The sequence below is a fragment of the Pelodiscus sinensis genome, chromosome 10, assembly GCF_052426305.1.
Source record: "Pelodiscus sinensis isolate ZL-2025 chromosome 10, ASM5242630v1, whole genome shotgun sequence".
In the NCBI taxonomy this organism is placed as follows: domain Eukaryota; kingdom Metazoa; phylum Chordata; order Testudines; family Trionychidae; genus Pelodiscus; species Pelodiscus sinensis.
In genome coordinates this window covers 48,339,886-48,367,838 of record NC_143061.1, presented here as the reverse complement: position 1 = coordinate 48,367,838, position 27,953 = coordinate 48,339,886, and the positions used below count along the sequence as shown (strand labels likewise).

At 47.1% G+C, this 27,953-nt stretch overlaps 1 protein-coding gene across 1 annotated transcript; it reads right to left on the bottom strand.

The window, feature by feature from the left end:
* Positions 1-456: 456 nt before the first annotated feature.
* On the bottom strand, positions 457-27,953 carry MAP6D1 (MAP6 domain containing 1). Its single transcript, XM_075937474.2, has 3 exons — positions 27,381-27,953; positions 8,940-9,057; positions 457-2,518 (listed from the first exon to the last, which is right to left on the bottom strand). Exons 1-3 carry the CDS (start codon positions 27,824-27,826, stop codon positions 2,441-2,443), a joined length of 642 nt encoding a protein of 213 aa, XP_075793589.2. The 5' UTR covers positions 27,827-27,953; the 3' UTR covers positions 457-2,440.

Below are 27,953 nucleotides of genomic sequence, written 5' to 3'. Positions count from 1 at the left end.
CACGGTAAATTGTTGTTTCGTTTCTCTTGACAACTTCGGAGCAGTTCTAATCTGTGTGCAGGATTTTTTTTAATCTTTCCCACTGCAGCGTTCAAAGGTAGCGATGACACCCTGATTCCACTCCTCTCAAACAGTATCTTCACTGTTCTAGGCAGGCAGCTCAGTTCTGTTGCTTTGGACCTGTCTCTGTGTTGAGTGGCTTAGGACACAACCTAGTGAGTGACTTCTGAATCAGTGTGTGTGGAAGTACGTACACATCTACAGAGAGAGAGTTATCACCTTTCTGTTGAAGGTAGTAGATGTACAATACTATATTTTACATCAAAATTAAGATTAGAGAAAGAACCAGTAGCCAAAATACATTTTATTAAATTAACTTTCAGTCCATTTGATAAAATACAAGCTTCATATATCACCAGTTTGTTTACAACTGATTTTTTTAGAAATATAGTAAGTTAAGAAAAGAAACTGAGTAGGCATTGTTTTTTTTTTCTAATAGTAAAATAGAAGAGTGAAATTGAGTGAACTGTTGAAATTGAACTGTTAAAAACTTTACAGATTAATCAAGCAGACACTACATTTTTCTTTAGAAACGTAACATGCAAACATTTAGTGCAGTTCAGAATATTTGTCAATTTTCAGAAGAAAATTCTCACCAATAAATAAATAATCAGTGTGTGTGTGTGTGTGTGTAGATATTTTGCAAGTACTGATGTTAGACACTGCAGATTCATCTAGCAGTAAGTCCTAACATACAATTTCCTGAACTTTCAGATTTATCTCCCATCCCAAAGAAACCACATCAGTGGGCATATTATCTTTACTTACAGTTGAGTTTTAGTGGGTCAATGGTACTAGCTTTAATGGAGGCAGTGCTATGAAATCCCTGCATAATGCAATGGAGGCAGTGCTATGAAATCCCTGCATAATGCAATGTGTCTTCTTGATAAATTTCAAATACAGTCCCCAGCCCCCAATTCAAGAATCGCTCTTACAGAGATGATTGGCAACATGAGTGTGATTGTGTAGTCCAAAGGATCATTAAACCAGCCTTTGACTTGAGCTGGGGAAAGGTTAAGAGAAAATGTCTTTAACTTCTCATTTTATCAGTCTGTTTCATTACAGATGAATAAATAACTGATTACTGTTCCTGTCTGAGGTTAACATTTCCTTTCTGTCTAATAGACACGTTTCTAACAACAAACTATAACATCTTTCCATATGACATTTTAAGAAAAATATTAAATTTAAAATAGGTTATTTATATTGCATAAACCTGTCAGTCTGTTTTTATAAACCATTTCCTAGCACTCATTCAGACTGTGATAAGCTTAAAGTTCTTATCTAAGTAAATCCACATCAGTCATATTAAAAAAGGTAATCTTTAGAATAATTAAATGTGAAATGGTCCATCTTTAAAAATTAAGGTATGAATTACATTCTACTTTTTTTTTTTAAATTGACTATAACATTCATCTCTTATTTTTAGCACTAGCATTACCAGTGTACAGGCAATAATTCAGGAGTTTCAAGGCAATATATTTTCCATCTTGCATATGCAAAGAGTTAACATTTAATAAAAGTCTAAATATATCCTTTTATTAAAGAATCCACAGATTCCATAATGGAAAATCCATATACACTATATACATATATCTTAAGCATGGCAATTAACATGTTTATGAATATAATTTGTAGAGTCTGGTCCGTACCATCCACAGTAGTTATGAGCTGACCTAATGAGCGCTTTCAGTCCAGAGCGTAGTGGAGACACTGTCAGGATAGTTCCTATTCTCTCTTCATGCCCCTACTCTTTTTTAGAAATCCAATCTCCCTTCCAGGTGGCTTTCCAGCTTGGAACCGTTCAATTTTCAGTCATGAAGCCCCAGTGATGTTTTGGTTTTTTTAAAGAACCAGCAAAGGTCTAAAAACACTGAAACCGGTGTCAGCCACAGCCGTTACACTGATTGGTACAGTGTTTCACTGGGTGTGTGAGGTGCTTGCTTTTTTATTTCAAACTAAAAATACAAAGTGCACAAGTCAGCTTGGGTCTTTCACTGGCCTACTGGAGCCACGCCTGTTAAATAGCACTGGGTTGGGTTTTAGTTATAACTTCCATTTGTGATTTTTCCCACCAATGCAGCTAAGCATAAGGGGCTTTGCTGCCCAAAATCAATCTCCTAATGCGATACCAGCTGGCATAGCAATGAGCTTGTTTCTACAAAAACTAGGTCAGCCCTTGCAATCTGCTTCACCAGTTCCAAAGCTCGTGCTTTGTGATTTGTGTGCTCACTGAGATTATGTATATACCATTAACCATTATAGCTGCTTCTGATAATATTGTGTGTCTGATCTCAACACCCTGTATCAAAGTTGCATAGCACGGCGTTTTTACATTAAACCCATATTTAAGCTGCCTGGATGCGAACCGGATCCAAGTTCAAACATTGAGGATACGAGAGGGAGCCTGGAAAACGGCGGAAGGGTTGGGAGAAAACTTGGTCTTCGCTTCTGGGATCTGAGGGGGAAAAGAATAAGCATTAGTGCTACCTCTGGGCACAGTAAGCACGTGGGTTCCAGTTGTTCTTGAACCAAATAGCTACTCTTTGCATGAAACGAAACACCTTGGAGGACTACGCCATGTGTTCCCCGACAGATGAGACTGCACCATTTTCATAGCACAGTTCCAGGGCACTATGGGGCATCATAACCCCAACAGTTCAATCAGAGCTCCATGGGCTGCTTTATTTTAGCTGGGTCCTTCAACATAATTAACCATTACAGAGTAGCTAAGACTTGAGGCTCTGTCTACAATAGCAAGCCCAGCATGTCAGAGCAATTTTTGCTGGCTAGGAAACCATTGACAACCTGCCAATGTGCACAGAGTGAACTGTGGCCCCTGTCACAGACCCTTGCTGGTGTTTGTTTCACACAAACATAAGGACAGATACAGGCTCGTTGATTAACATCAGACACTAGAGGAGAGGTCTGCACGGTGACGTCTGAACTGCTTGGAGGACACCAACAAAACACCTTGCGTTATGAGTGCCTGAGCTGAGTGCGTTAGACATGCAGCAAGGGAACGTCTCACAACCTGGGCACGCGTAAGCAGTATTCAGGAAAAAAGTTAACTCCACCAAATGGTGTCCATGCCGGGTATAACACCTCAATCACTCGGGTAAGACCCTGCTCTTCAGGAGAGACTGAGAAGCAGAGATGACTTCACAGCAAGTGGAGCCAAGAGTTCATCCCACGTGGAGCACGTCTAGCCCAGGAGAGTCAAGAGTCGCTCTTACTGCATAGCGAGAGGCTATCTGAATGCAAATGGAATGGCCTTTCTTTGTGCCCTTGGCAGCTGCCCAGGACTCAGCTGGCCTCAAACGTTACTGGGTAAGTTTTGCTTGGTCCGAATGACTAACAGTGCTGCTGGAGAGGAAGGGGAGCGTGGCTGTAAGACCAGGGCATGGAAAAAGGGAAACAAGCTATTGATCTATTTTCCCTTCATTTCTTTGGGGAGGAGTCTTAAAGGCTGGTGAACAGAATAATCTCACACAGCAAGCTACTGTGAAACCCAACCACTAGGAAACCCTCGATAAATCCTCTACATGGGTTATTGCAACACAGCGTATGAAACTCATCGCAGGGGATGTTGTGAAAGTCAAAAGCACAAATGGGTTACAAAAAGAAGCCAACAAGTTCACGGAGGATTAACAGTGACTGTCAGCCAAGATACTGAGAGTCACAACCCTATTTTTGGGTGTCCCTAAGCCTCTGACAAGCAGAGACTGGCTGGATGGGATGAATCGCTAAATAATTGCCCTGTTCTGTTAGTTTTTTCGGAAGCATCTGGCACCTTTCACTGAAGTAGACACACTGAAGTCTGACTCGCTATGGCTGCTCTTGCGCTAACTGAATCACAAATGTGTCGCAACATCGGGCCTGGGCAAAAGAAAAAGGCTGGAAGGTTTTTAAAAGGTCTTCTATGGCCAAGTGAACACAAGTGACTTCAAACTGTGTCTCCACTCTTCATGCCAACCTGCTGCTTTCCTCATCATCAGGCTCTTTCCCTTGCTGGGTGAGACAGAATAGCATCTGTAGCTGCACGGAGAGGCAGAGCCGTTCCAAATGCATAGGGAGAAACCACCATGGGTGCAGCATATGGAAACTCCCCAGGCTGAGCCAGGGGAGCTTCCATATGCTGCACCCATGGTGGTTTCTCCCTATGCATTTGGGATTCGGATTTTATCTTTGCATCAGTTCAAGAACTGGAGGAAGGGCTGGAAGGGGAGGCTTTGGGTCGGTAACTGGTCTTTCCCAGCATCCCACAGGTCAAATGAAAACACTGCAAGTTCTTTTGTTTCACTGCAACGTTTTGGTCAGCACCAGGAGTCTCAAACTTAGTGGGGCCCTTAGCCATCTGTGTGCTGTGTATTTCAAGGGCCATCCTCATCTCCGGAGCCCTTACCGACTGCAGCCAGCTGTTGCTTACCTGCTCCACCCAGGAGCAGGCTGGGAGGGGCGGGGGAGTGGACAGGGCTGAGAGCCAAGGTTGGCAGCAGTGAGGACACTGGCCAGTGGCAGAACCATAGGCAGCTGGGAACTCACGTAAAATGTGGGGGTGCTGCAGCACCCTCCAGTTTCTGTGCCTCCTTGCCCTGCTCCTGTACCCACAGCCCTGAGCACAGCCCCCACACAAAGAACCCTCCCCCCATTCTGGCTCTCCCTCCCTCACCACACACAGAGTACCATAAGGACAGCCTAGAATGACAGAATCCCAGGCTTGGAAGAGACCTCAGGAGTCACCAAGTCCAGCCCTAACTCAATCATCCAGGGCTTTGTCAAGCCGGCACTTAAAAACCTCTAGGGATGGAGATTCCATCACCTCCCTAGGGAGCCCATCCCAGTACTTCTTCATCCTAGGGAAATAGTTTTTCCTAATATCCAACCTAGACCTTCCCCACTGCAACATGAGACTCCTTGTTCTGCCATCTGTCACCACTGAGAACAGCCTCTCTCCAGCCTCTTTGGAACCTCCCTTCAGGAAATCCCGCCTCACTCTTCACTTCTGCAGACTAAAAAGACCCAACTCGCTCAGCATCTCCTCATAGGTCATGCACTCCAGCCCCCCAATCATTTTGGTTGCCCTCTGCTGGACCCTCTCCAATGCATCCACATCCTTTCTGTAGTGGGGGGCCCCGATCTGGACACAATACTCCAGATGTGGCCTCATCAGAGCCGAATAAAGGGGAATAATCACTTCTCTGGATCTGCTGGCAATGCTCCTACTAATGCACCCTAATATGCCATTAGCCTTCTTGGCTACAAGGGCACACTGACTCATATCCAGCTTCTCATCCATTGTTATCCCCAGGTCCTTTTCTGCAGAACTGCTATGCAGCCAGTTGGTCCCCAGCCTGTAACAGTGCTTGGGATTCTTCCATCCCAAGTGCAGGACTCTGCTCTTGTCGAACCTCATCAGATTTCTTTGGCCCAAGCCTCCAATTTGTCTAGGTCACTCTGGACCCTATCACCGCCCTCCAGTGTATCTACCTCTCCCCGTAGCTTAGTTGTCATTCACAAACTTGCTGAGGGTGCAATCCATCCCCTCATCCAGGTCATTAATAAAGATGTTGAACAAAACCTGCCCCAACACGGACCTTTGGGGCACTCCGCTTGACACAACCACCGGCCAGACTAGGGATGTTAAATTTCGATTAATCAGCTAATTGAGTAGTTGAATTTCCATTGAGTACGCGATTAAGGGGAAGGTAGGGTGCTCACTATCTTGGCTGCCCTCTGCCTTTGAGATGTACTCCTGCTACATTTCAGTCGGGGAGCTGGGACTGCTTGAGCCATTTCCCGACGGTGCTGGGGGAACTGGTTTTAAGCCGATTCTGTATCAGACCAGCAAGAGGGGGAGCAATGAGTTAAGTAGTGACTCAATTACCTGATAAACCTTGTCGCTTACATCCCTAAGACAGACATCTGTCTAAGTACATTGTAAGCTGTGCTTGCCAGCAGGGAGACTCCAACTAACAAGTCTTTTCCCCTCTACAATCCCACTATGTCTGTCCATCTCTTGCCTCTTCTTCCAGAAGGTCCAGAATTCTCCAGTTCAGCAACTTCATGACCTTTTGTTTTCGCTTTCCAAGAGAACAAACACCAACTCTTCTAATATTAGCTGGTGGGGATCACACAAAACAAAGTTTAATATTCAAACACTCCCTGAGTTTTAATTCTGTCTGCGAAAGCCTCAAACAAATCAAACTCTTCTGATCCTTGTTTGGAGAGTTCTTTGTGGATTTCACTTCCACTTGTTTTATCTCTGAGTGCTGCTGCTGGTGGTGCCACGTCCCAGACGTTCCCTCTCCCTTCCAAAAACATTCTGCTTCTTAAAACACTCAGTGCTTTGCTGAGAGCAGGACTGAAGTGGATACAACTTTATTTTACCGTCTTGGTGGAGATATTTTCAAGTTGCCTCTGGGATTCAGATGCTTAATTTCCCACTAAATGTATTGGGAGTTAATGAATTGTTTCAGCTTCAGTCTGGTTCTCAGCAAAGCACCATGGTTTAATTCAGCGAGAATCAGAATATGGAATGAGCTAATTAGTGGGAACACGAAGTTCAGCTCCTCCAGGTGGATTTGAAAAGCTCAGCTTCTACACTGTTCGCTCTCGCTAGGGACCATCGCCAATCTGGGCTGCTCAGCTCCAACGCTTTCTTTTCTTCTCCACCGTAGGCATTGATAGCACAGCCCCTTGTGACGACATTGCTGCAATGGCACCATCTGCCTGCTGTTCTGTCAGATCCTGCCATCCAGGCTCCTGGTACTTCAGGTCCAATTTAACCTCAATTCTGCTGAAATGCCCATGATTCTGCAGACGCCAGCACAACAAACTGGAGATTCAGCAGCAGCTTCAAGTAGGCTGTTAAAGGGCTGGAGGCGGCTCTTCAATTAAATATGAAAATGAATAATGCAGGCGGTGCAGTGTCCCCTGTGCACACTTGGTATTACATTCAATTTTATGCTGTTCCTACATTTGTCATTTTCAGTGTGCTACGGAATTCTGCAGTGCAAACACAGAACTGCTCTGCTGGGGCAGTCGGGGGCGAGCTGGGGGCCCATTCAGCTGGGAAAGGGCAGTTTGCCACGAGAAAAGCACATGAGCTGCATGTTCCTTTTAAATAACCAGCAGTCAAATGGTTAAGTGCTCACATTTCAATTGCCCCCTTGGCTTTCTTGTTAACATCCCATGGAGAAGAAAGGTGAAGTCACCCCCCCAGAGAGCCCCCGCGGTAGCAGCTTACACTGGGCTCCCAGCTGGAAAGTTATCTTTGCAAACCGCCCGTGTTCACATTTACTCAAGGCTGGAGAGCAAGTCTGTGGCCAGAGCGGGATTCACCAGCCATTTCTCCCCCGGCTTCCCGGACAACCCTTTCCTGAAGGGTGGCAAAGGAGAGACAGCTGCACTGGGTTTTTAAGGCGCTCTGATGCCACGGTGCCAGCGGACTCGGCAGAAGAGCAGGCAGAGACGGAAGCCCTGCAGCAAGGCCACATCTGTGGCAGGGTCCGATTTCTCTACATGCCGGCCCGCGTCTCAAGTTTAGGGCTGACACCGGTAGCATGTGACTGCGACGGGGATGGATGGACCTGGGCACCCTATAGAAGTAACACACAGAACAGAGTTTTAAGTTTGGATTTTTTCCCCCAAAGCTCCTTGGCTTTTAATTCTAGTTTTAATTGGTGAGGCTTCTCTCTGCTCAAGTCATGGGGGAGGAAGCTTTTCCGTGAACAGGGGAAAAGTCACTTCATCTTCTGCCATCTGTGAAATGGGAGGAAGTCCAGCCTTAAAAGGCACCATTTTAATCCATCTGCATCAAAGCTCCTTCTCATTTTGCTGCACCACAGAGACTGGGGGGAACCTTCCCACACCCTTCGGAGCAAGAGGGGAGGGGATGCTGGCGAATGGGTTTGCCTTGCAGCAGGGTTGAGACTGTATTGCCCAGTAAGCCAGATCCAACTGCTGTTCAGGGTTGACAGCGCAGCCTGCGGTTGACTCTGGAGTTGGTCTGTACATTCTGTAGCACTGCAGAAGGCTGCAGAGTGAGGCATTGCTCACAAGTGAGCCTTGCACGTGTGAGGACAGACTTAGGGAACGTCCTTAACAGCGAATGCTTGCGAGTAGTTTCTCAGCATCCTTTGGTTTTGCTTTGTCAGCAAGAAAGCTTAGGCTTGTTACATTGCACAATACATCCACAGGGTGAAAGAGTCCAGCAAATCCGAACACGTCTAGGGTCTCAGATTCTCTGCAGCTTCATTTCCTCCTTAGAACTGATCTCTTGATATTGCTGGAGACTGGCATCTCTCTCTGTCCAAAGATGTCCAGTTCTTCAGTTATTTGTGATGGTGGACTCAGTGTCCACTCTCCTGCCTATCTCCAAACACAGTTAATGTGCACACAGTTAATGTTTGCCTGGAGACTTCAAATGCATCAATCAGGCAATTCAAAATTAGATGTTCCCCTAACAACAACCCCTAATATTAGTAGATAACACAGATAACATCCACGTCAGCATAATTTGATGATACTGCACAGACAAAGAGAGTATTACATTGACTATACACAGTAAGACAATACTACAGACCAAGAATAGATGATGTCCAAGTCAAGATTGCTGTGGGAACCATAATTTTGAACTTGCTGACTTCCATGTAGTTTAAAACCTTGACCTTATCATTGAATTAAAAGTGAAGACGACTCTCTGCCAGGCCTTTTTGAAAACAAGAGGTGGCTCGTTTGCAAAGCAGGAAGAGCATTTGTTCAATTCATGGCTAGGTTTCCAAACACACCACCCTGGGAATATGTAAGGGGTATGGAATTTTCTTTGGGTTTCTCTTCAAAAGGCCTTCAGGGTTTGTAGAAAAAATTAGAGTTACCTTAAAATCCGCCCTGTAGCTAGTCTCTTGCACAAAATGATCTTCAGGAATAATGAAGCCTTGCTTTGTCTTTATGGGCTTCGAGGGTTTGGCTCCAGTCCACGGGCGATACTCCTGCCTGGAACGAGTGAGTAAAAACAGAGGGACCCGGTGTACTGAATCAATGCAGTGTACAGACAGCAGCCATGCAAATAAATACAAAAGGCAAGTTTGGGAACTGCTTGCTTAGCATTGGGGTGACCAGATGTTCCCATATTAGGGCTTTGTTTTAGATAGGCCTCCACTCTGCCCTGATTTCTCATACTTGCCGTATGTTTACCCTGCTTATAATTTCCAGCACAGTTGCTCCAACACCTAATAAAAGGAAACTCTCAAGCCAGCTCTGCGTGCTGCATTCCACAGGCAACTGATGCTCCAATGAAGGGTGTGGAACATCCTAAATGGACTAGCACTAGTTTCATCCGGCACCTACTTGCTGTTGCTTGCAAACATGAGGTCTCCACTTTATGACAGTCCGATTTACGACCCCCCGCACTTACGACCTTTTCCGTAAGTGTGGAAGGGGCCAGAATCCCCCACCTTATGTCGCCGGCCCCACATTTACGATGACGTACGATGCCTATCATAAATGTGGGCTCAAGTTAAGATGCCCCCAACTTGTGATGCTATCCCTGGAGCTGATCGCGTTGCAAGTTGGGGGCAGCCTGTACTCCCTTTGAGAGCCGCTTGCTGATTTCCTCGTAGATGAAACATTGTCGTTGTCTTTTCTGTCCCGGCATCCTTCTCCTTCACCTCAGCTCCATGGCATTTTACTTGCTTTTAGTGAATTATTTTTTTAACATTTCTTTATCTGAATTTTACCTTTCATGGCTACAGTGTGCAGTGTTCTGCATATAGATGTGTCAGAGCTGGGCCACCTCTTTGCCCCATTATGGGCTATCAGCTGGCTGATGCTTCCTGTGACAGAGACAGGTTGGAAAGCCTGGCTCATTAAGACAGAAGGAGAGGAAAGAAGAGGCTACTTTAGCATGGCTGTGTTTGGTAAGATGGGCGCAGAGGTCACCCTACCTTGCTTGTAGTATTCAGCCATGGTCAGAAGTGGCTTGTACAGTGTCTGGCTTATCCAGTAACTTAGCCCTCCACATGGTGCCCCTTTGTCACACGGTTAAATAGGATTCCCAATTAGGCCATTCTGGAGGCTGCAGAAGTAGCCAAATGTGTCTCCTTGTTTGCTTACTTGGGTAGGATTAAGGGAGTCTGCTGCATGTTTCCTGCTCTAGTAATGGGAGCTAGCTGGCCGGCCAACTGTGGAAAAGCTGTTTACAGGGGTGTGTTGGGGTGCCTCGGCCCCTCGCTGTAGAACACACTGTGGGCTGGGCCCAGATGGCTGAAAGAGCCCCTCCCCCACGGCTCTGCCGGGCATGCTCACAGGCGAGCTCGAGTATAAAAGGCCCTGAGGAGGCTAACTGGGCGGACTGCAGAAGGGGAGGGACCTGCTGAGAGCGCTCCAGAGCCAGAGGCGCAGACGCAGCCTGACCCAACGCAGCAGCAGCCGCCGCAGCAACAGACCCAGGCAAGGGGCCATCTGGAGGTACAGCGACGGGGAGACACGTGGGGCGGTCGGAAGTAGCCCAGGGTGGGGAATTACAGGGGGAGACCCCACTGAGCAAGCAGTGGATGGAGCCACTGCCGACAGGGCCCTGGGCTGTGACCCAGGGCAGTGGGGGGGCCTGGGTCCCCCTACCCACCTCTGCAGCGCTCCTGGGCAGAGGCAGTTCCCCTTGGGCCTGTGGACTAGGAAGTTACCCCGATAGAGGGGAGTGCTACAAGGACTAGGCCTCAGGGCCATATTTATCCCTATAGAGTGGACCACTATTTGGGACTGGCAGTCAGGCTAAATACACCCTGGTAAAGGGGAACAGAGACTTGGACTCCGGCCATTGGGCTGTATGGACACTGATAAGTGGGCCGGTGTGGGGGAGGGTTTGACCATGGGATCCCGCTCAAGGGGAGCGCACCCCTCAACAAGGTGATTGGGACACTGCATAGCAATGACAGATAATGGGAAAAGGTACGAAAAAGGAGACCGACCCAACTAGTCCAAACAAAAGGGTTCCTAATGTAACTCGCGGACTGTGCTGAGATCATGCCTGGAAAACAAAGGAGTGTGAAGATGGAAATCAGTGGACCAAAAATTGGTGTGTCAGAAATTAAGCCTGATTGGCAAAATAAAAAAAAATGTGATGATGGACTTGTCAGGACAGCACCCCTTGCCCTGTGCCAATACATTTCCAAAGTTTGCCACAGCTTTTCTAGTGTCTTTGCAGGCCAGCAGGTCTATACCAGAGGCACTATTTCAGATTTTGGTGGGGAGAGTGACCTGCTGCATGCCGTGATGGGAAGAGCGAAAGTGTGAGGCGAGACAGACTGAAGACAGAGGCATTGGCAATGTTACTGAGCATGCTCAGTACAAGCCAAGCACCAAATGGGGGAGAACACCCTCCCCTCCCCCCCCCCCCCCCCCCACACACACACACCATCTCTATCCAGGGGCACTGGGAAACTACTTTTTTTTTTGGCAGACAACTTAGCAGTTAGTTGGCAGGAGCACTGTATCTAATTCCTATCTAAAAGAAAGAAAATGAAATAAATGTTAGACCCACTCAGCTCTGACACTAACATATTCTGACATCTTGTGGCAAGTCACTTAAGGGACATGGGTTAGCGTTAAAATTTTAATATTCTTACTTTGTTACTAACTCTGTGGAGAGAGAGACAGGCCGACCCCATTAGGACTCCTGGACTCTACCTCAGCTCTGGAAAGGGAGTGGGATCTAATGGTTTACAGCGGGGGCAGGTACATTTCAGCTCTATATAAAAACATCAGAGTGGCCATACTGAGTCAGACCAATGCCTTGCCAGATGCTTCAGAACAAAACAAAACAGAAGAGGCAATCATGATCCATCCCGTCATCTATTTTGTTTTAAATCTTCTGCATATTTAATTAGGTGAACTTCTTGTGTTATGTTATTCATTCCTTCACTAACATTTCCTTATTCTCTGTTTCCACACCATTCATGATTTTCTAGCCTTCTAACATATCCTCCCACCCTTTAGTCATTTCTTTGCCAACCTGAAAAGTCCCAGTCTTGTTAATCTCTCCTCATATGGAAGCTGTTCCTTACCCTGAATCATTTCTGGTGCCCTTTTTGTACCTTTTCCAAATCCAATATAGCTTTTTTAGATGGGGCGACCATATCTGCATTCAGTATTCAAGATGTGGGAATACAATGACTTTATACAGAGGCAATATGGTATTTTGTCTTATCTATTCTTTTCCTAATGATTTTCAATATTCTGTTAGCTTTTTAGACTGCCACTGCATATTCAACAGATGTTTTCAGGAAACTATCCACTAGGATTCCAAGATCTCTTTCTTGAGTGGTAACAGCTATTTTAGATCTCATCATTTTTGACCTCATCATTTTACAGGTTAATACCTGTAACTCTCTAGGCCCATTTATTGTATCAAAATCAATTACAACTGTCTTAAGCAAAAAACTGTGCTAACTGCTACTGTGGTAAAGGCTACAGGTCAGAGTCTTAATCCATACTGGCTTGGAGAACAGGCTGTCCTGTAGCAGGGAGCCTAGATTTGATCATAACCAGCCAACTCTTTTTTTAAACATGACTTTCCTCCTTTTTATATTGGTTGCAAAGAGCTGTTTAAAATCCTGATAGAAAGAGAGTTGCTAAAGCTTTGTCCAGACAGGGGTGTTTTAGAATGTGTCTATTGAGCCGGTAGGCACGTGATTACAGTATACACTGCCTGATTTATACTAGACTTCTAAATCTAGACAGAACCTGTTTTCCTAGTTTCCCCATGCTCTAATCCATTGGGTGCAGGTTATTTCAGTACTTTGCTGTCCTATGTTTCATTGCCTGGTGGTTAATTGGGCAAATTATTCTTAAATCTGTTCCAGACCATGGTGGGTCTCATTCAGCTGTGGATCCTGAGGTATAAGGCGGCAAACCGAGGCCTGTGGAATACAGGCTTAAGTGTTTCCAAGCCCAGACTTGAGTGTTCACACTGCCTTGTAAACCTAAGCTGACTATTGCTGGACTCAGTGTCACTGCCATGCTAATGCATTCATTCTGCTTCACACAGCCCTTCTGACTTGGGTCTGTGGCTTGAACTGCGTCCACACTGCAAAAGGATGGGACTCGAACCCAAGTCACAATGGGACTCGAGCTCTGACCCACACTCTCTAGCAGGATCTTATACCTCCAAATAGGCAGCACAGCCATGGGTACCCACATGGCCCCACAGTACGCTAACATCTTTATGGCTGACTTAGAACAATGTTTCCTCAAATCCCGTCCCCTATTACCCCTCCTTTACTTACTCTACATCGACGACATCTTTATGGTCTGGACCCATGGTCAAGAAACACTGGACGCATTCCACAGAGATTTTAACAACCTGTACCCTACCATCAATCTCAGCCTGGACCATTCAGAACAAGAGATCCATTTCCTGGACACCACAGTACAAATCAGTGATGGCAAAATCAATACCACTCTCTACAGAAAAACCACTGACTGCTACACTTACCTACAAGCCTCCAGCTTCCACCCAGGACACACCATACAATCCATCGTCTATAGTCAAGCTCTTAGATACAACCGCATCTGCTCCAATCCCACTGACAGAGACCAAAAACTTCAAGATCTCTACCAAGCATTCGTAAAACTCAATCACCCACTGGGGGAAATAAAGAAACAAACTGAAAGGGCCAGATGAATACCCAGAAATCATCTACTTCAAGATAGGCCCAAGAAAACCAACAATAAAACACCACTTGTCATCAACTATAGCCCCCAACTTAAACCCCTCCAATGCATTATCAATAACCTACAACCTATACTGGAACAGGATACTACACTCCGAGAGGCCCTGGGTGACAGGCCTATACTCTTCTATAGACAACCACCTAACCACAGGAAGATACTTACAACAACAACAGGGCACACAATCAATACTAACCCTGGAACTTTCCCTTGCAACAAACCCCGTTGCCAACTTTGTCCACATATCTACTCTGGTGACACCATCACTGGACCTAACCGTGTCAGTTATACGATCAAGGACTCATATTCCTGTTCGTCCAGCAATGTGATTTATGCCATCATGTGCCAGCAATGTCCCTCTGCAATGTATATTGGACAGACTGCTCAGTTACTTTGCCAAAGAATCAATGCCCACAAATCTACATTTTAATCTACCTGGGCATTCCCTTGAAGACCTGACAACACGCATCTTACTTCAAAGAGACTTTAACACCAGATTACAGAGAGAAACTTCAGAACTTGCATTCATGCCTAAATGTGACACCTTACTAATGGGCCTTAATAAAGATGCTAATTACCTTACACATTACAAAGACAGCTTCCCCACCTATTGATAGTCCTAGTAACTCCAGCTTAGCCACTTATTGACTTACAATAAGCTATTTCCTCCTTCCTACCTTCCATTCTAAAATCTGATTTGTTAGTTTATAATGTGTTCACTTTCTTCATTGTATTCCTTTGTTATATATGGTCATGCCAATTCTCTTTCAGAATATGATCTGAAGAAGTGGTCCAGCCTATGAAAGCTCATCACCTAATAAACAATTTTGTTAGTCTTTAAAGTGCTACATATTTTTCCTTTTGTTTTAGCAGGATCTTAGCACTCAGATACTGAGTCAGACCGATTTGTGTGTGGACGGAAATAAGGCTTGGGCTCAAACCAGGGTCAGGTGCCCGGGGTTAGTGTACACTGCATTTGAATTTATTTTAAATGTTCTGGTCTTGAGGACTGGCTTATTTTAGCACCTATTACCCACTCGATCCTTTTTCCACAGCCTTCCCACCAATTGCCAAACAAGACAGTTCTCTGAAAACATCCACTCAGTGTGCAGCGGCATCAAAAAGCAAACAGAATGTTAGGAATCATTAAAAAGGGGAAAGAGAATGAGACCGAGAACATCTTATTGCCTCTATAAATCCATGGTACGCCCATGGATTTATATGGAATACTGCATACAGATGTGGTCGCCTCATCTCAAAAAAGATATATTGGCATTGGAAAAGGTTCACAAAAGGGCAACAAAAATTATTAGGGGTTTGGAATGGGTCCCATATGAAGATAGACTAAAAAGACTTGGACTTTTCAGTTTAGAAAAGAGGAGACTAAGGGGGGGGGATATGACAGAGGTCCATAAAATCATGACTGGTGTGGAAAAAATGAATAAAGAAAAGTTATTCACTTGTTCCCATAACATAAGAACTAGGGGTCACCAAATGAAATTAATAGGTAGTTTAAAACAAACAAAAGGAAGTTTTTCTTCACACAGCACATGGTCAGCCTGTGGAACTCCTCGCCAGAGGAGGCTGTGAAGACCAATGCTTACCAGGGTTCAAGAAAGAACTAGATAAATTCATGGCAGTTAGGTCCATCAATGGCTATTAGCCAGGATGGGTAGGAATGGTGTCCCTAACCTGTGTCAGAGGCTGGGAATAGGTGACGGGAGAGGGATTTGCTTGATGATTCTTTGTTCTAGTCACTCCCTCTGGGGCACCTGGCATTGTCAGCCGACAGGATACTGGGCTAGACGGACTTTGGTCTGACCCAGTATGGCTGTTCTTATTTTTGATTGTCCTGGGGGTAGCTATTTCAAGGATATCAGACTATATATTGGCTGGCTGATTCTCTAGCTACATTATTGCTGGTCTGTATCTGGTGCTTAGCTATCTCTGGAGAGATCCCCCTATAGAAGGCTTAAGTACATATTATAAACAAATGTTATTAGCCAAATATGGCAACAACAAAACAGAACTTTCCCTCGTGAATCTTAACTATTTGTGCATGGTTGGCTGAATTCAAGCCCTGTACAGCTTTGCAGCCAGCGGGGAGGACATAGGACACACTGGGCAAAGTACCAACAGGACCGTACTTAACCATTAATCATGTCACAGTAGTATCCGAGTCCTTGAACCATTTCACATCACGCTGGCTTGCCTTAAGGATCAGCTGCATTGATTCTTAACCTATGCATCCTAAGGATGGCCGTATGCCATTGCCTCCTGGAAGAGAAGAGGGTATTCCCCGCTTTGAATAAGCATCTGAGACTCCTCTTTCCAGGACTGAGTTTGTCTCGTTACTTTATAATAAATCCTCTGATTTGGCCTCCTTGAAGCAGCAGGGCTTTGGAGTATCCTCAGTTTGGCTGGAAACCAAATAACGTGATGCTCAGTCTGGGCACCAATGTCTAAGGAGCAAAAAAACGTGATCATATCTGGGCAAGGTTCTGTCTTCATCAAGTCAGAAAAGCGAGCAAAACCAGAATAGCTACGCCACGCGCAGTGCTTTTCTATTGCTGTGACACCGCTCTGACTCCAGAGGGATTTTCCTCTGTATTGAGAGCCAGGATTTTCAGACTGTTCTTTGCTCACATTGATGGGAAGGGCCTTCATGAGATCTGAATGAATCCGATTCTTACAGGCCCACTTGGCTTTAAGGTGACGCAGTCCCAATCAGTGGCTAATCTAAAAATTCCTTCCCTCCCACCTTGTTACCTACCAGCCCTGTGCTCTTGGGGAGCCAGGGAGCGACATTCATGGATAACCATCCCCCACCCCTTCCCATAGGCCTCTGCTAGAATCAGACAAAGCAATGAAAAGGCCAGGGAAGAGAGAACAGAGGGACATCTCATTAGCATACAGAATGGAGACCAGCTCTTTCAAGGCAGGAACCGCAGTGAACTATGGGATACCGAAAGCAGAGAAGCATTGCCTGATGGGAAATCCCTGCTCCAGATGCTAAAGAACCCAGGCCTGCTCACACCCAAATTAGTCATTATCAGATCAATTCTAGTAAGGATCCTATTGACATCCAAATTACTGAAACTGCCCAGTTGCATTGTGAGCTCAGTTCAAGGAACATCACCCATAACCAGGTGTGATCAGTCTCTGTTGTCTCGCCTCTGTTTCTCTTTGAACTATTGTCCTGTCCCTATAAAAACTCCTTTCCTTGCCCCAAGAAAAACTGTTCTGATACCTGGATTTAAACTGCAGCAGTTCCAGTGAGACTTCTTCATCTCCTGTCTGATCGTGCTGGGGGCTCTGCTTTGCTTGTCTCCTGCCCTCTGGATCCCCAGCTCCCATCACCACCTGGGAACCCCGATCAGTGCAAGCTCCACGGAGTGGTGAGCGCTCTCTCTCTTTCTCGCTCTTCTCCCCCAACTACCTCTCTAAGCATAGCCTCCTGCCCCTGCCCTATGTAACTGTTATAACATTTGTAATCAGTTTCAATTTAGATTTAATATTGTAACTGTTTTCACTACTCAGAAATAAATCACTTTCATTGTTAAGCTGGTTGCTTCTCTCTCCCTTTCTCTCACTCTTCCTCAAGGGGTGTTGTTTTGGCTTCCCCATTGGCTCTGTAACAACGCTTCTTGTACCCAAGATCCTTGTAGTGCCCAAAGATCCCTGTGGGGTCTGCTCATCGTGTGGTTTACCAGTGAATGACTGTGGTGTGAAAGTGGGGATAGGGAAGTGCTGAACCTGGGGGTTTATGAGAATGGCATCTGAAAGTGCTGTTTAATCCAGCCCACTGAGTCCAAAGGCTCATGAGGGTGCAGTGTGGCATTGCTGTTAACCCAGCCTGCTGAATCCAGGGACATATGAGGGGTCAGCTTGTGACTGCTGAGTACCCAGTCCTCTCAGACGTGCTCTGTTAGTGGGTGAGAATGTCTGTGTGTTGCTGAAGTGGTAAGAACCCCATCCTGAGGAACCTAGTTCCTGCAGGGAGAATATGACAGCACAAGTAAGCACAAGCAGCACACTGATAGAATTGTTAACCTCCCCCCACCCCATAAGAGTAACCCTAATAAATGAGCATACCCCAGAGTATTGGGAAAATCTGCTAACAACCCTGGCTGTCTTTTACAGTAAAGTCTGTCTGCCTTTGAGCTGCCAGGTTACAGGTTTCTTACTAGCCGTACAGCCTAGGGGTAAACATGTGCTAGCAATTACTGTCCTGTCAGTTGATGAAGGTTAAAAGACAATTAACCATCGACTCTGACACTGGGTAGAAGAACTGAAGACAAGGTACAAACATTGTTTCTAGATTTTCTCAGTTTACTTGTACAATTGATAGCAGTGTATGTGTGTAGTTTGTTTCCATGGTTGTAGAATGAGCAGGTGCAGCACCTTCACAGTGTATGTTTTGCATCTGGTTAGATTTCAAAAGGGCAATGCCTTGTTTGAAACCACACAATGTATGCACATGTGCAGTACTCTGACTGCTCACCTACTGCCAGGCCCAGCTGTGTGAAACACATGTGAGCAGTCCATTAGTGATTGGAAATATTCCACTGCGGTATGGCACAGGACAAGACAGGTGCTAGGAAAGCACCATGTCTATTCTATTCTAGTCTATAATTAACACAACACAACATATATAGGTTTGCTTGCGGGTGAATGTGAAACAAATAGCAGAAGAATTGCAGAGAAGTTTTCACTCCTGCTCTTTAGATCTGAATCTTTTTGTTTCAGTGCTAAGTAAATAAAAGTTAATTCACACTGCTTGCCTATCTGTTCTTCTCCATCCATGTCTACCCACTGTGCAGTCCACCTGTTATACCAGTCAGCTAACAGGAAATGGAAGTTGTGTAGTGACAAAGATAAATTAGTTCCACTGTATTGCAAAATAATTGGGTTCACTGTATCACAAAAGAGTAATCCTTGTCTAATCTTGGAAAGATTAGATTTTTAGTGGTAAAACGTCAGTAAATGTAGGTTTCACTGTATAAACCAAATAAAATATTTCTATAGATAAAAATTTACAAATACACAAAGTGGAAAAAATGCTGCTTGAGAACTTATTAGTGTTTGAGGATATTTACCTTGTATATTTTGATATGTAATGTGGACTGTTTGTATTTTAATGGTCATTATGTAATTATGAGGGTGCCAAATATTTAACAACTGTAGACGTTGCTTCAAAGAGTTTAAGCCATAAAGTTAAAGCTGTAAAGCTTTACATTTTTCAATCAACATCTACTGTTATTGAATAGTTACTGACATCTTCATAATTTGCCATTACTGTAAACATCTAGACTGGATAAAAATCTGAAAAAAATTCTTAAAACCCATAATATTGCACAATTGTTAAAATGTAAATAAATACAAATAAAAAATGTTTAAAAATAAGCAAGGATATTATCCATCAAAACAAGAACAAAAAATTCTGCCAAGCCTGCACTTGTCCCATAGGTGCATCCAATTTATCTGAGCTATCGCATGGTAAAACTACCCGATCTAGTATGAATGAATGTAAATCTACAGCAGGCCTTCCACAAGCAAAGTTTGATTGAGAGCAGAAGTCTGCTGGCTCAGCCACTGCAGTGTTACAGTTGAATTTTACTCTCTGTGGCCTCTAGTCTGTTACATAGAAAAAAAATAAGTCAAACTGGAAACATACATTCCATACTCAGCTCTCGGGAAGTAGGGTTGCCTCCTCTATGGGTAGCATTCCAGCTGGTTAGAAAAAAGGGAGGACAGTTTGCAAATACTTTTTGAAGCATCTTCCCCACCTGTTTTTTTTTATTATTATTATTAATTTGAAAATTTTTGTCCTGCTTTAGTTAGGCTGTAAAAACAGGATGGCCCCTAAATCATTAGCTAACAAGCCTACATCTGGGAAAGAAACCTCAAATAGAATCCTTCTGTTCTGGGGCAGATGAACCTCACTGTGGTAACTGATAGGACATTAAGATGGGCTAGCGGAGAGGGAGTAGAGAATATGATGTAAACAGAAACTGCAGTAGTTACACAAGGCTGAACGTTAATTTTAAATCTGAATAGAAATGTCCCAGTGAATTGGTAGTGTTTTCTACTGCCACCTACTGGATAAAATAAGCACAGCCTGAGACCTGGACCCTATCTTGCTAATGCCTAGTAGACACTCTCTAGTGCCGTGGTCCCCAACACGGTGCCCGCGGGTTGAGTTCTTTTGAGTTCTTTTAGAACCCTTGGATGAATGCCATCCAGTCCCAGAGGTCCCAGGGCACGGCTTTTTTGTTTGTTTTTGGGGTTAACAACTTTTCCCAGGGTCTTCACGCTATCTCTACCACTATTGTGGCTTACAAAAAAAGCACTGGGAAAGGGTGAGAGGTGCAAGCTCTGGGAGGGAATTTGGGTGCAGGATGAAGTAGAGAAGGGGATGCTGGCTCAGGGAGGGGGCTCCAGGCTGGAGAGTGTTGGGGTCAGGTGGAGGGTTGGGAGCTGAGCAAGCCACAGGCTTGTGGCTATGAGGGTGTAGGAGTTTGGTCTGGGGTACATACGGGGCTCAGGGCAGGGAGGCTGGGACACAGATTTGCAGTGTGTGGATGGTGCAGGGGTGTTGTGGGAAGACTGAGGATGTGGGGCTGCAGGAGTTTGGGGATGAGAGAGGCTCAGGACAGGGGGTTCCAGTGTATGATAGGCTCAGGTTTGGAGTCCAGGGGTGGTGGGGGATGGTGCAGGAGTGTTATGATGCTGTGGCCAGATGGGGGCTTGTTGGCCAGGCTTCATTTTTAAATAAAATGTTATGTCAAACATAAAAGGTTTCAGCGTTGTCTTTATTTATGAGAGGGGCGGGGAACCTGATTTGAGTCAGAGGTCACTGAACCACAGAAAACCACAAGTGAAACACAAAAAACAATTGTTTCAAAGGCCCCTAAGCCTCACTAATGTGGCCCCAACTGTGCTGGTGGAGGCAGGGGGCAGGGTGCTAGTGGGTACTGGGGCAGGGTACTCGGGGGTGGGGGGGTCTGGCCAGGAGGAGGGGACAGAGACAGTTGGGGCCAGTACCTGGGGATCCCGGGTCTCAGGAAGCATGCTGGCTGCTCTTTCCCTCCCCTCCCCCAGGCACCTCCCCTGCTCTAACCCAATTTCCCTCCCCTTCCCCGGAGCCAGGCACGCACACCCCTAACCCAATCCCTCCCCCCCAGAGCCAGGCACTGCCCCGCCCTCTATTCCAATCCCCCTCCCCCCCCAACCTAATTCTCGGGTCTGGAGGCAGAGCCGCTACTACAGCCACACACATCTCCCTCCAGGAGCTGGGGTGCATGCGCTGAGCATCTGGCCTTGAGACGTGCTGGCTGGGATGCCGTGCACACCCCCCACCCCCTGAACCCAATCTCCTTCCCTTCCCCTCCCCTCCCCCAAACTAGAGCCAGGCACACACACCCCCTCCCCCACCTAACTCTCAGGTCCGGGAGCTGCCACCGCTACAGCCACACATCTCTCTCCAGGCTCTGGCTCACTGAGCTGCCAGAACCCCATGCACACCACCCACCTAACCCCTCTCCCCTCCCCTTCCCCAGAGCCAGACACCTCCCCTCCCTGCGCTAACCCAATCCCCCTCCCCCACTAACCTGATGCCTTACCCCGGAGCTGCAGCCACCACTGCCTGCACTCAGCAGCCGGCTGCTAGCACATGCAAGGTGGGACGCTGCGTGCGACCTGGCCTGCATGTGCAGGATTTGATGCAGTGCGCTAGGGACGGTGAGCAGAATGGCACAGGCCATGAGCACGCATGCGGCTCACAGTGGGAGCGTGAGAGCGGCTGACCTGAGCGGTTCCGTCGGGAGCTGCAGTTTTTTTTGGCCACCCCTGGGCTATGCTGTCAGGTCTGTTCCATGCTGCACCTTTAGACTATAAAGGCAAGATGGGCCATTAATGATACAAGGAAGTAGGCCCCTTTGTACACCACAAAGAAGTGGTGATATTAGTAGCTAGTTTCAGTGTGTCCTGGCCAGTTTTGGAAGACAGCTGTCCCCAAGACTAAGCTGTCCCCTTTCTTACCTGGCAAGCCCCATTTCACTTAACCTGGCCTGCTGGCAAAAGGAGTAGCAGGACTCAGGGCATAAGACAAACAGAGATTTGGAGCTGTGGAAATACAGTGTTGTGTGTTGGACTCAGAATGATCTGAAAACCAAGTAAGGAAGACATGACAGCTACGACGCCAAATGAAAACTCCTTAACACATCCAAAAAATGCATTTCATTGAAAGATTTTCCAGGATGAGAACCTGCCAACTTATATACCTGCTGCATAGCTCATTGTCCCTTTGTGTTTTTGTAAGGAGTGTGTTTAATGGCCATGCAAAGGAAATTTTAACTCTAGCTGACACAGCAAAGTCACCCTGGGAAGCGGCTGCAGACCAATTCACTTTTAGTAAACAGTCTGCAAGGTTTCACCATATGCTTTTGAAATAATAAACAGGCTTTATCTGTGAAATACACAGGCAGGTTCTAACATTTGCTCAAAAATTTAGGACATCACTGGATTTATCAAATATAATCCCCCACTTATACCGCGTTGTTAGATAGTCATAATTACACATCTGTTTTTAGACAAAAGCCAATGTGTGCATGTTAATCCTCTACTGTACACACTGCCTGAATGTTTACAAATTGATGCTGTGAAAACTGCGTGTGAGGTCTATTTTTGTTTTCCCTCTTTTTGCAAGGAGAGCAATTTTAGTATTGCTGCCCAGTCCTGCTGCAGACAGAGGCTGCTCCATGGGGTGCCAGAGCAGCCTCTGTCCACAGGGAGATGGGACCACTGCAGATAGAAGGTGCTTTGCGGCAGCCTTCCCTGCCCGCTCCCTGCGCTGCCACCTCTGACAGAGGCAACAGCGTGAGGGAAGGAGAGCAGGCAGCACTGTGGAGCTGGTGCTAGGGGAACCAGCTTGTAAGCCGGCTCCCCACTGTACCTGCTCCTGCCTGCTTCCCCACCCGCTCTGTGGGAGGCAGCAAGGGGGGGCAGGCGAGTTCATGGAGCCAGCAACACACAGGGAACCTGCTTGAAAGCCCACGCAGATCAGCTTCCACCTGCCCCCCTCACCCTCTGCGCTGCTGCCTATCAGAAGCAGCAGCTCGAGCGTGGGGGGGGGGGCAGGCCGATCCAATGCTTGTGGAGAGCCAGCTTTTAAGCCAGTCCTCGCGGCGCCGGCTCCCACTTCCCCTCCCCCTCCCCCCCGGCTGCTTCTGATACAGATGTCGCAAGGGGGTAGTGCCCAGGCTTATTGTGTAATCATGTATGTGTCTACACGTTGACATCCTTCGATAATAGCCCTGCCCTCCCTATTCCATGCAGGTTCTGTAGGATCACAACTACTCGTGACTGTAGGATCACAACCCGCAGTTTCAAAACCACTGATCTAGATGGTGGTTGGTCCTGCCATGGGTAGCACTTGGTGACCTTTCCAGATCCCTTCCAGTCCTATGAGTCTATAATTCTAACCTTGCTACAGAGCACCTGAAAGCTTGCATCTTTAATAGCAAACAAGTGTTTCTGTATTAATGGCTCCACCTTCTAGAGGACTTAAGCAAGTAAAGCTAACTTTAAACATTGAATATAATGAGGCTGTTCATATGCTTATGTCTTGCTGGATCAGGCTGCAATTTCCCCCCATTATGATAATCTTGCTTTTCTCGGTCTTGATGTTCACATGGTATGCAGTGTGTGTGTGTTTTTCATGTTTTCTATTGAACATGAACTACTCCCCACAATTCACCTTGTTTATATATAATCCTAGGGCTGGAAGAGACCTCAGGAGGTCATCGAGTCCAGCCCCCTGCCCAAAGCAGGACCAATCCCAACTCAATTATCCCAGCCAGGGCTTTGTCAAGCCGAGACTGAAAAAAACTCTAGGGATGGAGATTCCACCACTTCCCTAGGTAACCCATTCCAGTGCTTCACCACCCTCCCAGTGAAATAGTTTTTCCTAATATCCAACCTAGACCTCCCCCACTGTAACTTGAGACCATTGCTCCTTGTTCTGCCATCCACCACTACTGTGAACAGCCTTTCTCCATCCTCTTTGGAACCCCCCTTCGGGAAGTTGAAGGCTGCTATCAAACCCCCCTGTATAAAGGACCAATCTACTGGAGGCTGAGGCTGAGTGTAACTGAACTGGTTTTGATCACCTATATTTGATCTAGTCCGACTTCCCTAAGCAGAGCTTACAACAGGCAGTGAAGAAAGAGCTGTCAGCAAAGGGCTGGATCCATTATAGCAGCATGGAGGAGCAGGCCATGAAAACTAACCCTATCGACTGGGATGGAGTAAGCCTGATATTATTCTCCTCCCTAAAAGAAGAAAATGCAGGAGACACCCTGCCCATCTGAAGGAAGGCCAGGAGTGGGGAATGGGGCTTGCCAGACTTCCCCTGAAGACAACAGAGGGAAAGCAGTTGTAAGGTCATCAAGCTGCCCTCAAACAACTAAAAAGGAATGTGGTGTCAGCAGCGTGGCCTCCCTCTGACCCAGAAGAGGAAAGCCTCTCTAAGACCCCTTGGTGAGCAGGACCAGACTCACCCAGTCCCACCCACACGAAGCAGGAAGGGGAAGCCAAGGGGAATAAGAACCAGAGCTCAGCTGCCAAGCAAGCCAGATGCTTTGCCCAAGCTCCGGAGGAGGAAAGCTCAGCCGCGCTGCCCGCAATAGGATGTGAATGGTTGGTTAACTGGTTAGCTTCAGCCTTAATGGGTGAGACTTACTAGTTCTAGCCCCTCTGCCCCCCACATCATGCTACAGGCAGGAGTTCTCCAGCCCACTCCTCCACCCCCACTTTAATTGGTTAAACACGATTTAACCGGTTAACCAATTAAATATGATTTTACATCCATACTACCTACTTAGTCTGAACGGCTGTGTCTAGACTGCATCCCTTTTCCGTAAAAGGGATGCAAATTAGACACATCGCAATTGCAAATGAAGCGAGGATTTAAATCCCCTTCGCTTCATTTGCATAAAAATGGCTGCCGCCTTTTTCCGGCTCGGAGCTTTGCCGGAAAAAAGCACCAGTCTAGATGCGGATCTTTCGGAAAATAAAGCCTTTTCTTAAGGAATAAGGGATCTTTCGGAAAAGGCTTTATTTTCTGAAAGATCCGCATCTAGACTGGCGCTTTTTTACAGCAAAGCTCCGAGCCGGAAGAAAGCGACAGCCATTTTTATGCAAATGAAGCGGGGAGGATTTAAATCCCCGCTTCATTTGCAATTGCGATGTGTCTAATTTGCATCCCTTTTACAGAAAAGGGATGCAGTCTAGACACAGCCAACATGTATAAGCTTTTCTGCCTTTGGCGGATGTTATTTGAGGATCCTACACAAGAATTAAGCAGTCAGATGCAAGGATGGTCTGAAAGGTACAAATGCATTGACAACTGAAAATACAGTGCACAATCTGCAATTGCCATGAGTGCTTAATATGCCCTGGGGTTTGGGGTCAGACGGAATTACCAGGCAGATATTTGAAAAACAAACTGATGATGGGTGAGTTTCTAATTGATTGGCATTGACTATGCTGTTTGCTGGTTTAAAGCACTTGTTCTGTTTCAGATTGCCTTTCTCTATTAACAATTGCCATTTTGCAGGGTCTTTCTATTTTACGTACTAGACTATTGCTGCTTTTAACAAGTGAGGAAAGCTGCATGATTAAGGTCAACTGCTGCACAGTTATTGTTTTTAAAGACAATTTCTTTATATCCACATGTATATTGTGATATCATTCCATAGCATGGAGAGCTAAGGTAACCAATTTAAATGCACATGCTGAACTGTAATCACTCCAAGGGATTCAAATATCTTGGTTTAAATGGTATGTCACAGTATATTTGTTAGGGACATTAACTAACATTTATTTGTGTAAACACGTAACAGCTGGATTTTTTAGCAGTTTCACATTTACATGCATGGGGGTGGGGGTGGCAGGAGCCAGTGCTTGTGGGGAGCCAACTTTTAAGTACTGACTCCCACCTTTCTCTCCCCCCTGCCACTGCTGCCTCTGTGGGAGGCGGGGGGGACGGGACAGCTAGGCAGCTCTTCAGAACCTGGCATGCACAGAAAGGGGGTTTAAAAACCAGCCTCCCATGCATACTGGCTCCCGCCTGCCCCCCACCCACACTGCTGCCTCTGTAGGAGGCAGTAGGGCAGGGTAGGGGGCAGACAGCTCATGGGAGTGGATATGTGCAGAGAGCCAGCTTGAAAGCGGGCTTCCCATGTGTACCATCTCCTGCCTGCTTCCCCCCCGCCCATCCTCGGCACTGCAGCCTATCAGAGGCAGGAGCTGGCGCTCACAGGGAACTGACTTCTAAGCTGGCTCCCTGAGCATGGGCTCCCACCTGCCCCATGCACTGCTGCCTCTGTAAGAGGCAGCGGAGGGCAGGAGGAGGGGCTGGAGATGGGTGCCTGTGGGCAGCTGCTCCGGCTTTCTCTCCTCCCTTTCTGCCTTTGACACAGCATGGGGAGTGTGCGCATGTAGTCATTAGGATTAACCAATAAACCCAGGCTTGATGTGTAGTCGTTTACACGATTAACCAATAACATCCTTAATATTTCTCTCATCAGTTGTAACAAAGTTATGTGATTGGTGGGTAAATAATACATAATGAAAATATATAAATACCTGTTACCCGTTACAATAACATGAACTGCTCTATCAATATACCTAAAAGACATGTTTAAAACTACCACTTGTGTGATTATTAGAGACCACGAAACAGCAGCTATTCTAATGAACCTGATACATTACTTAATAGCTACATTATTTTTAAGGGTCAATAAACATGCAGGGAAGAAGCCCAGAGTAGAACAGAACTCAGAAGTAGCCAGTCTCATCTCTTGTTCCAGTAAGCAATGTGTATAATAATCCAGAAAAGACAAAAGGAAAACAAAATAAAATCACTTAATGTAAATAAAGGTGGTTTGTGACTTAATGTAAAAGTGATGAATTTTTCTGGTATAAACGTCTTAAATATTACTGCGAGAGACCTTTTTCACAGAATCAATAGCCCATGGCCCCCAAATTCACCCAAGGGGTTAAACAATTCCAGCATTTGTTGACGTCTTAACCCTAATGTAGTTAAGGGTACACATTGTGTTGATTTGTGCTGAGTCCTGGTTATGCCCGCATGCCCTACTGTATTTTACAGAACAGCACTTATGCTAGTGCGATGGTAGCGGGCATCACGGGCGTGTTTACACCAGCGCTTGCTTTACTCCTGTTACTCTTTGGCAAAAGCCAAAATGCAGCTCGCACAGTATCAGCCTGGCAGCGCTGCACAGGAGAGCGCTCCCCCCCGGCCCTGCTTCAGGACAGCGCCCGGTAGCCCTGGGGAAAGCACAGGGCCCGCCAGGGATGCTGGAGCCATTGAACCCAACTGTCTGATGGAGACGGCTCCACGCCAGAGGCTGCTGCGCCCCGGTCCAGCGCCGCTGGGGCCGGCCTAGCCTGGCGGGACGAGCCGAGAGGAAATGACTTAACCCCGCCCTGAGCCTCCAGAACCAGGCAGCGACTGCGGGTCCCGACCTGCCCCAGGCCCCGGCCCCGTGCGCCCCGCTTACCGGTAGCAGGTGGTGCTGGCAGCGCCGGGCCGCTGCTCCCGCTCCCCGGCGGGCAGGACGTAGACGGCGCGGGCCGGCCCGGGGGGCGCGTCCCGCTTGGGCAGCGGCCAGGCGCGGAAGTCCCGCCGGTACTGGGTCTCCGCGGCGAAGGGCGGGCTGCAGGGGGCCGCCGGGCCCCGCGTCTGGCTGCCGCCCTTCCACGCCCGCTTGACGGGCAGGCTGTCCCGCGAGGGGGGCGGCCCGGCCGGCAGCTGGCCGCTTGCCCGGGGGCGGCCCCCCGCCGCCGCTCCCCGCCGGGGGCCGCCCCCCGCCGGGCTCGCCCCCTCCTCGGGATCCTCGATGTCCGAGTAGCTGTGGATGGTGAGCGGCACCGACAGGTCGGACTTGTCCAGCTGGCCCCAGAAGCGGGCCAGGCAGCACACGCGGCTGATGCAGGGCCACGCCATGGACGGCACCGCGCGGCCCGCCAGCTCCGCTCCCCTGCGCTGCGCTGCGCTCCCAGCCGGCCGGCGGCGCGCACAGCTGGGGGGAGCGGGCCCCCGGTAGCGCCCGCCCCTACCCTGGCAGCCCCGG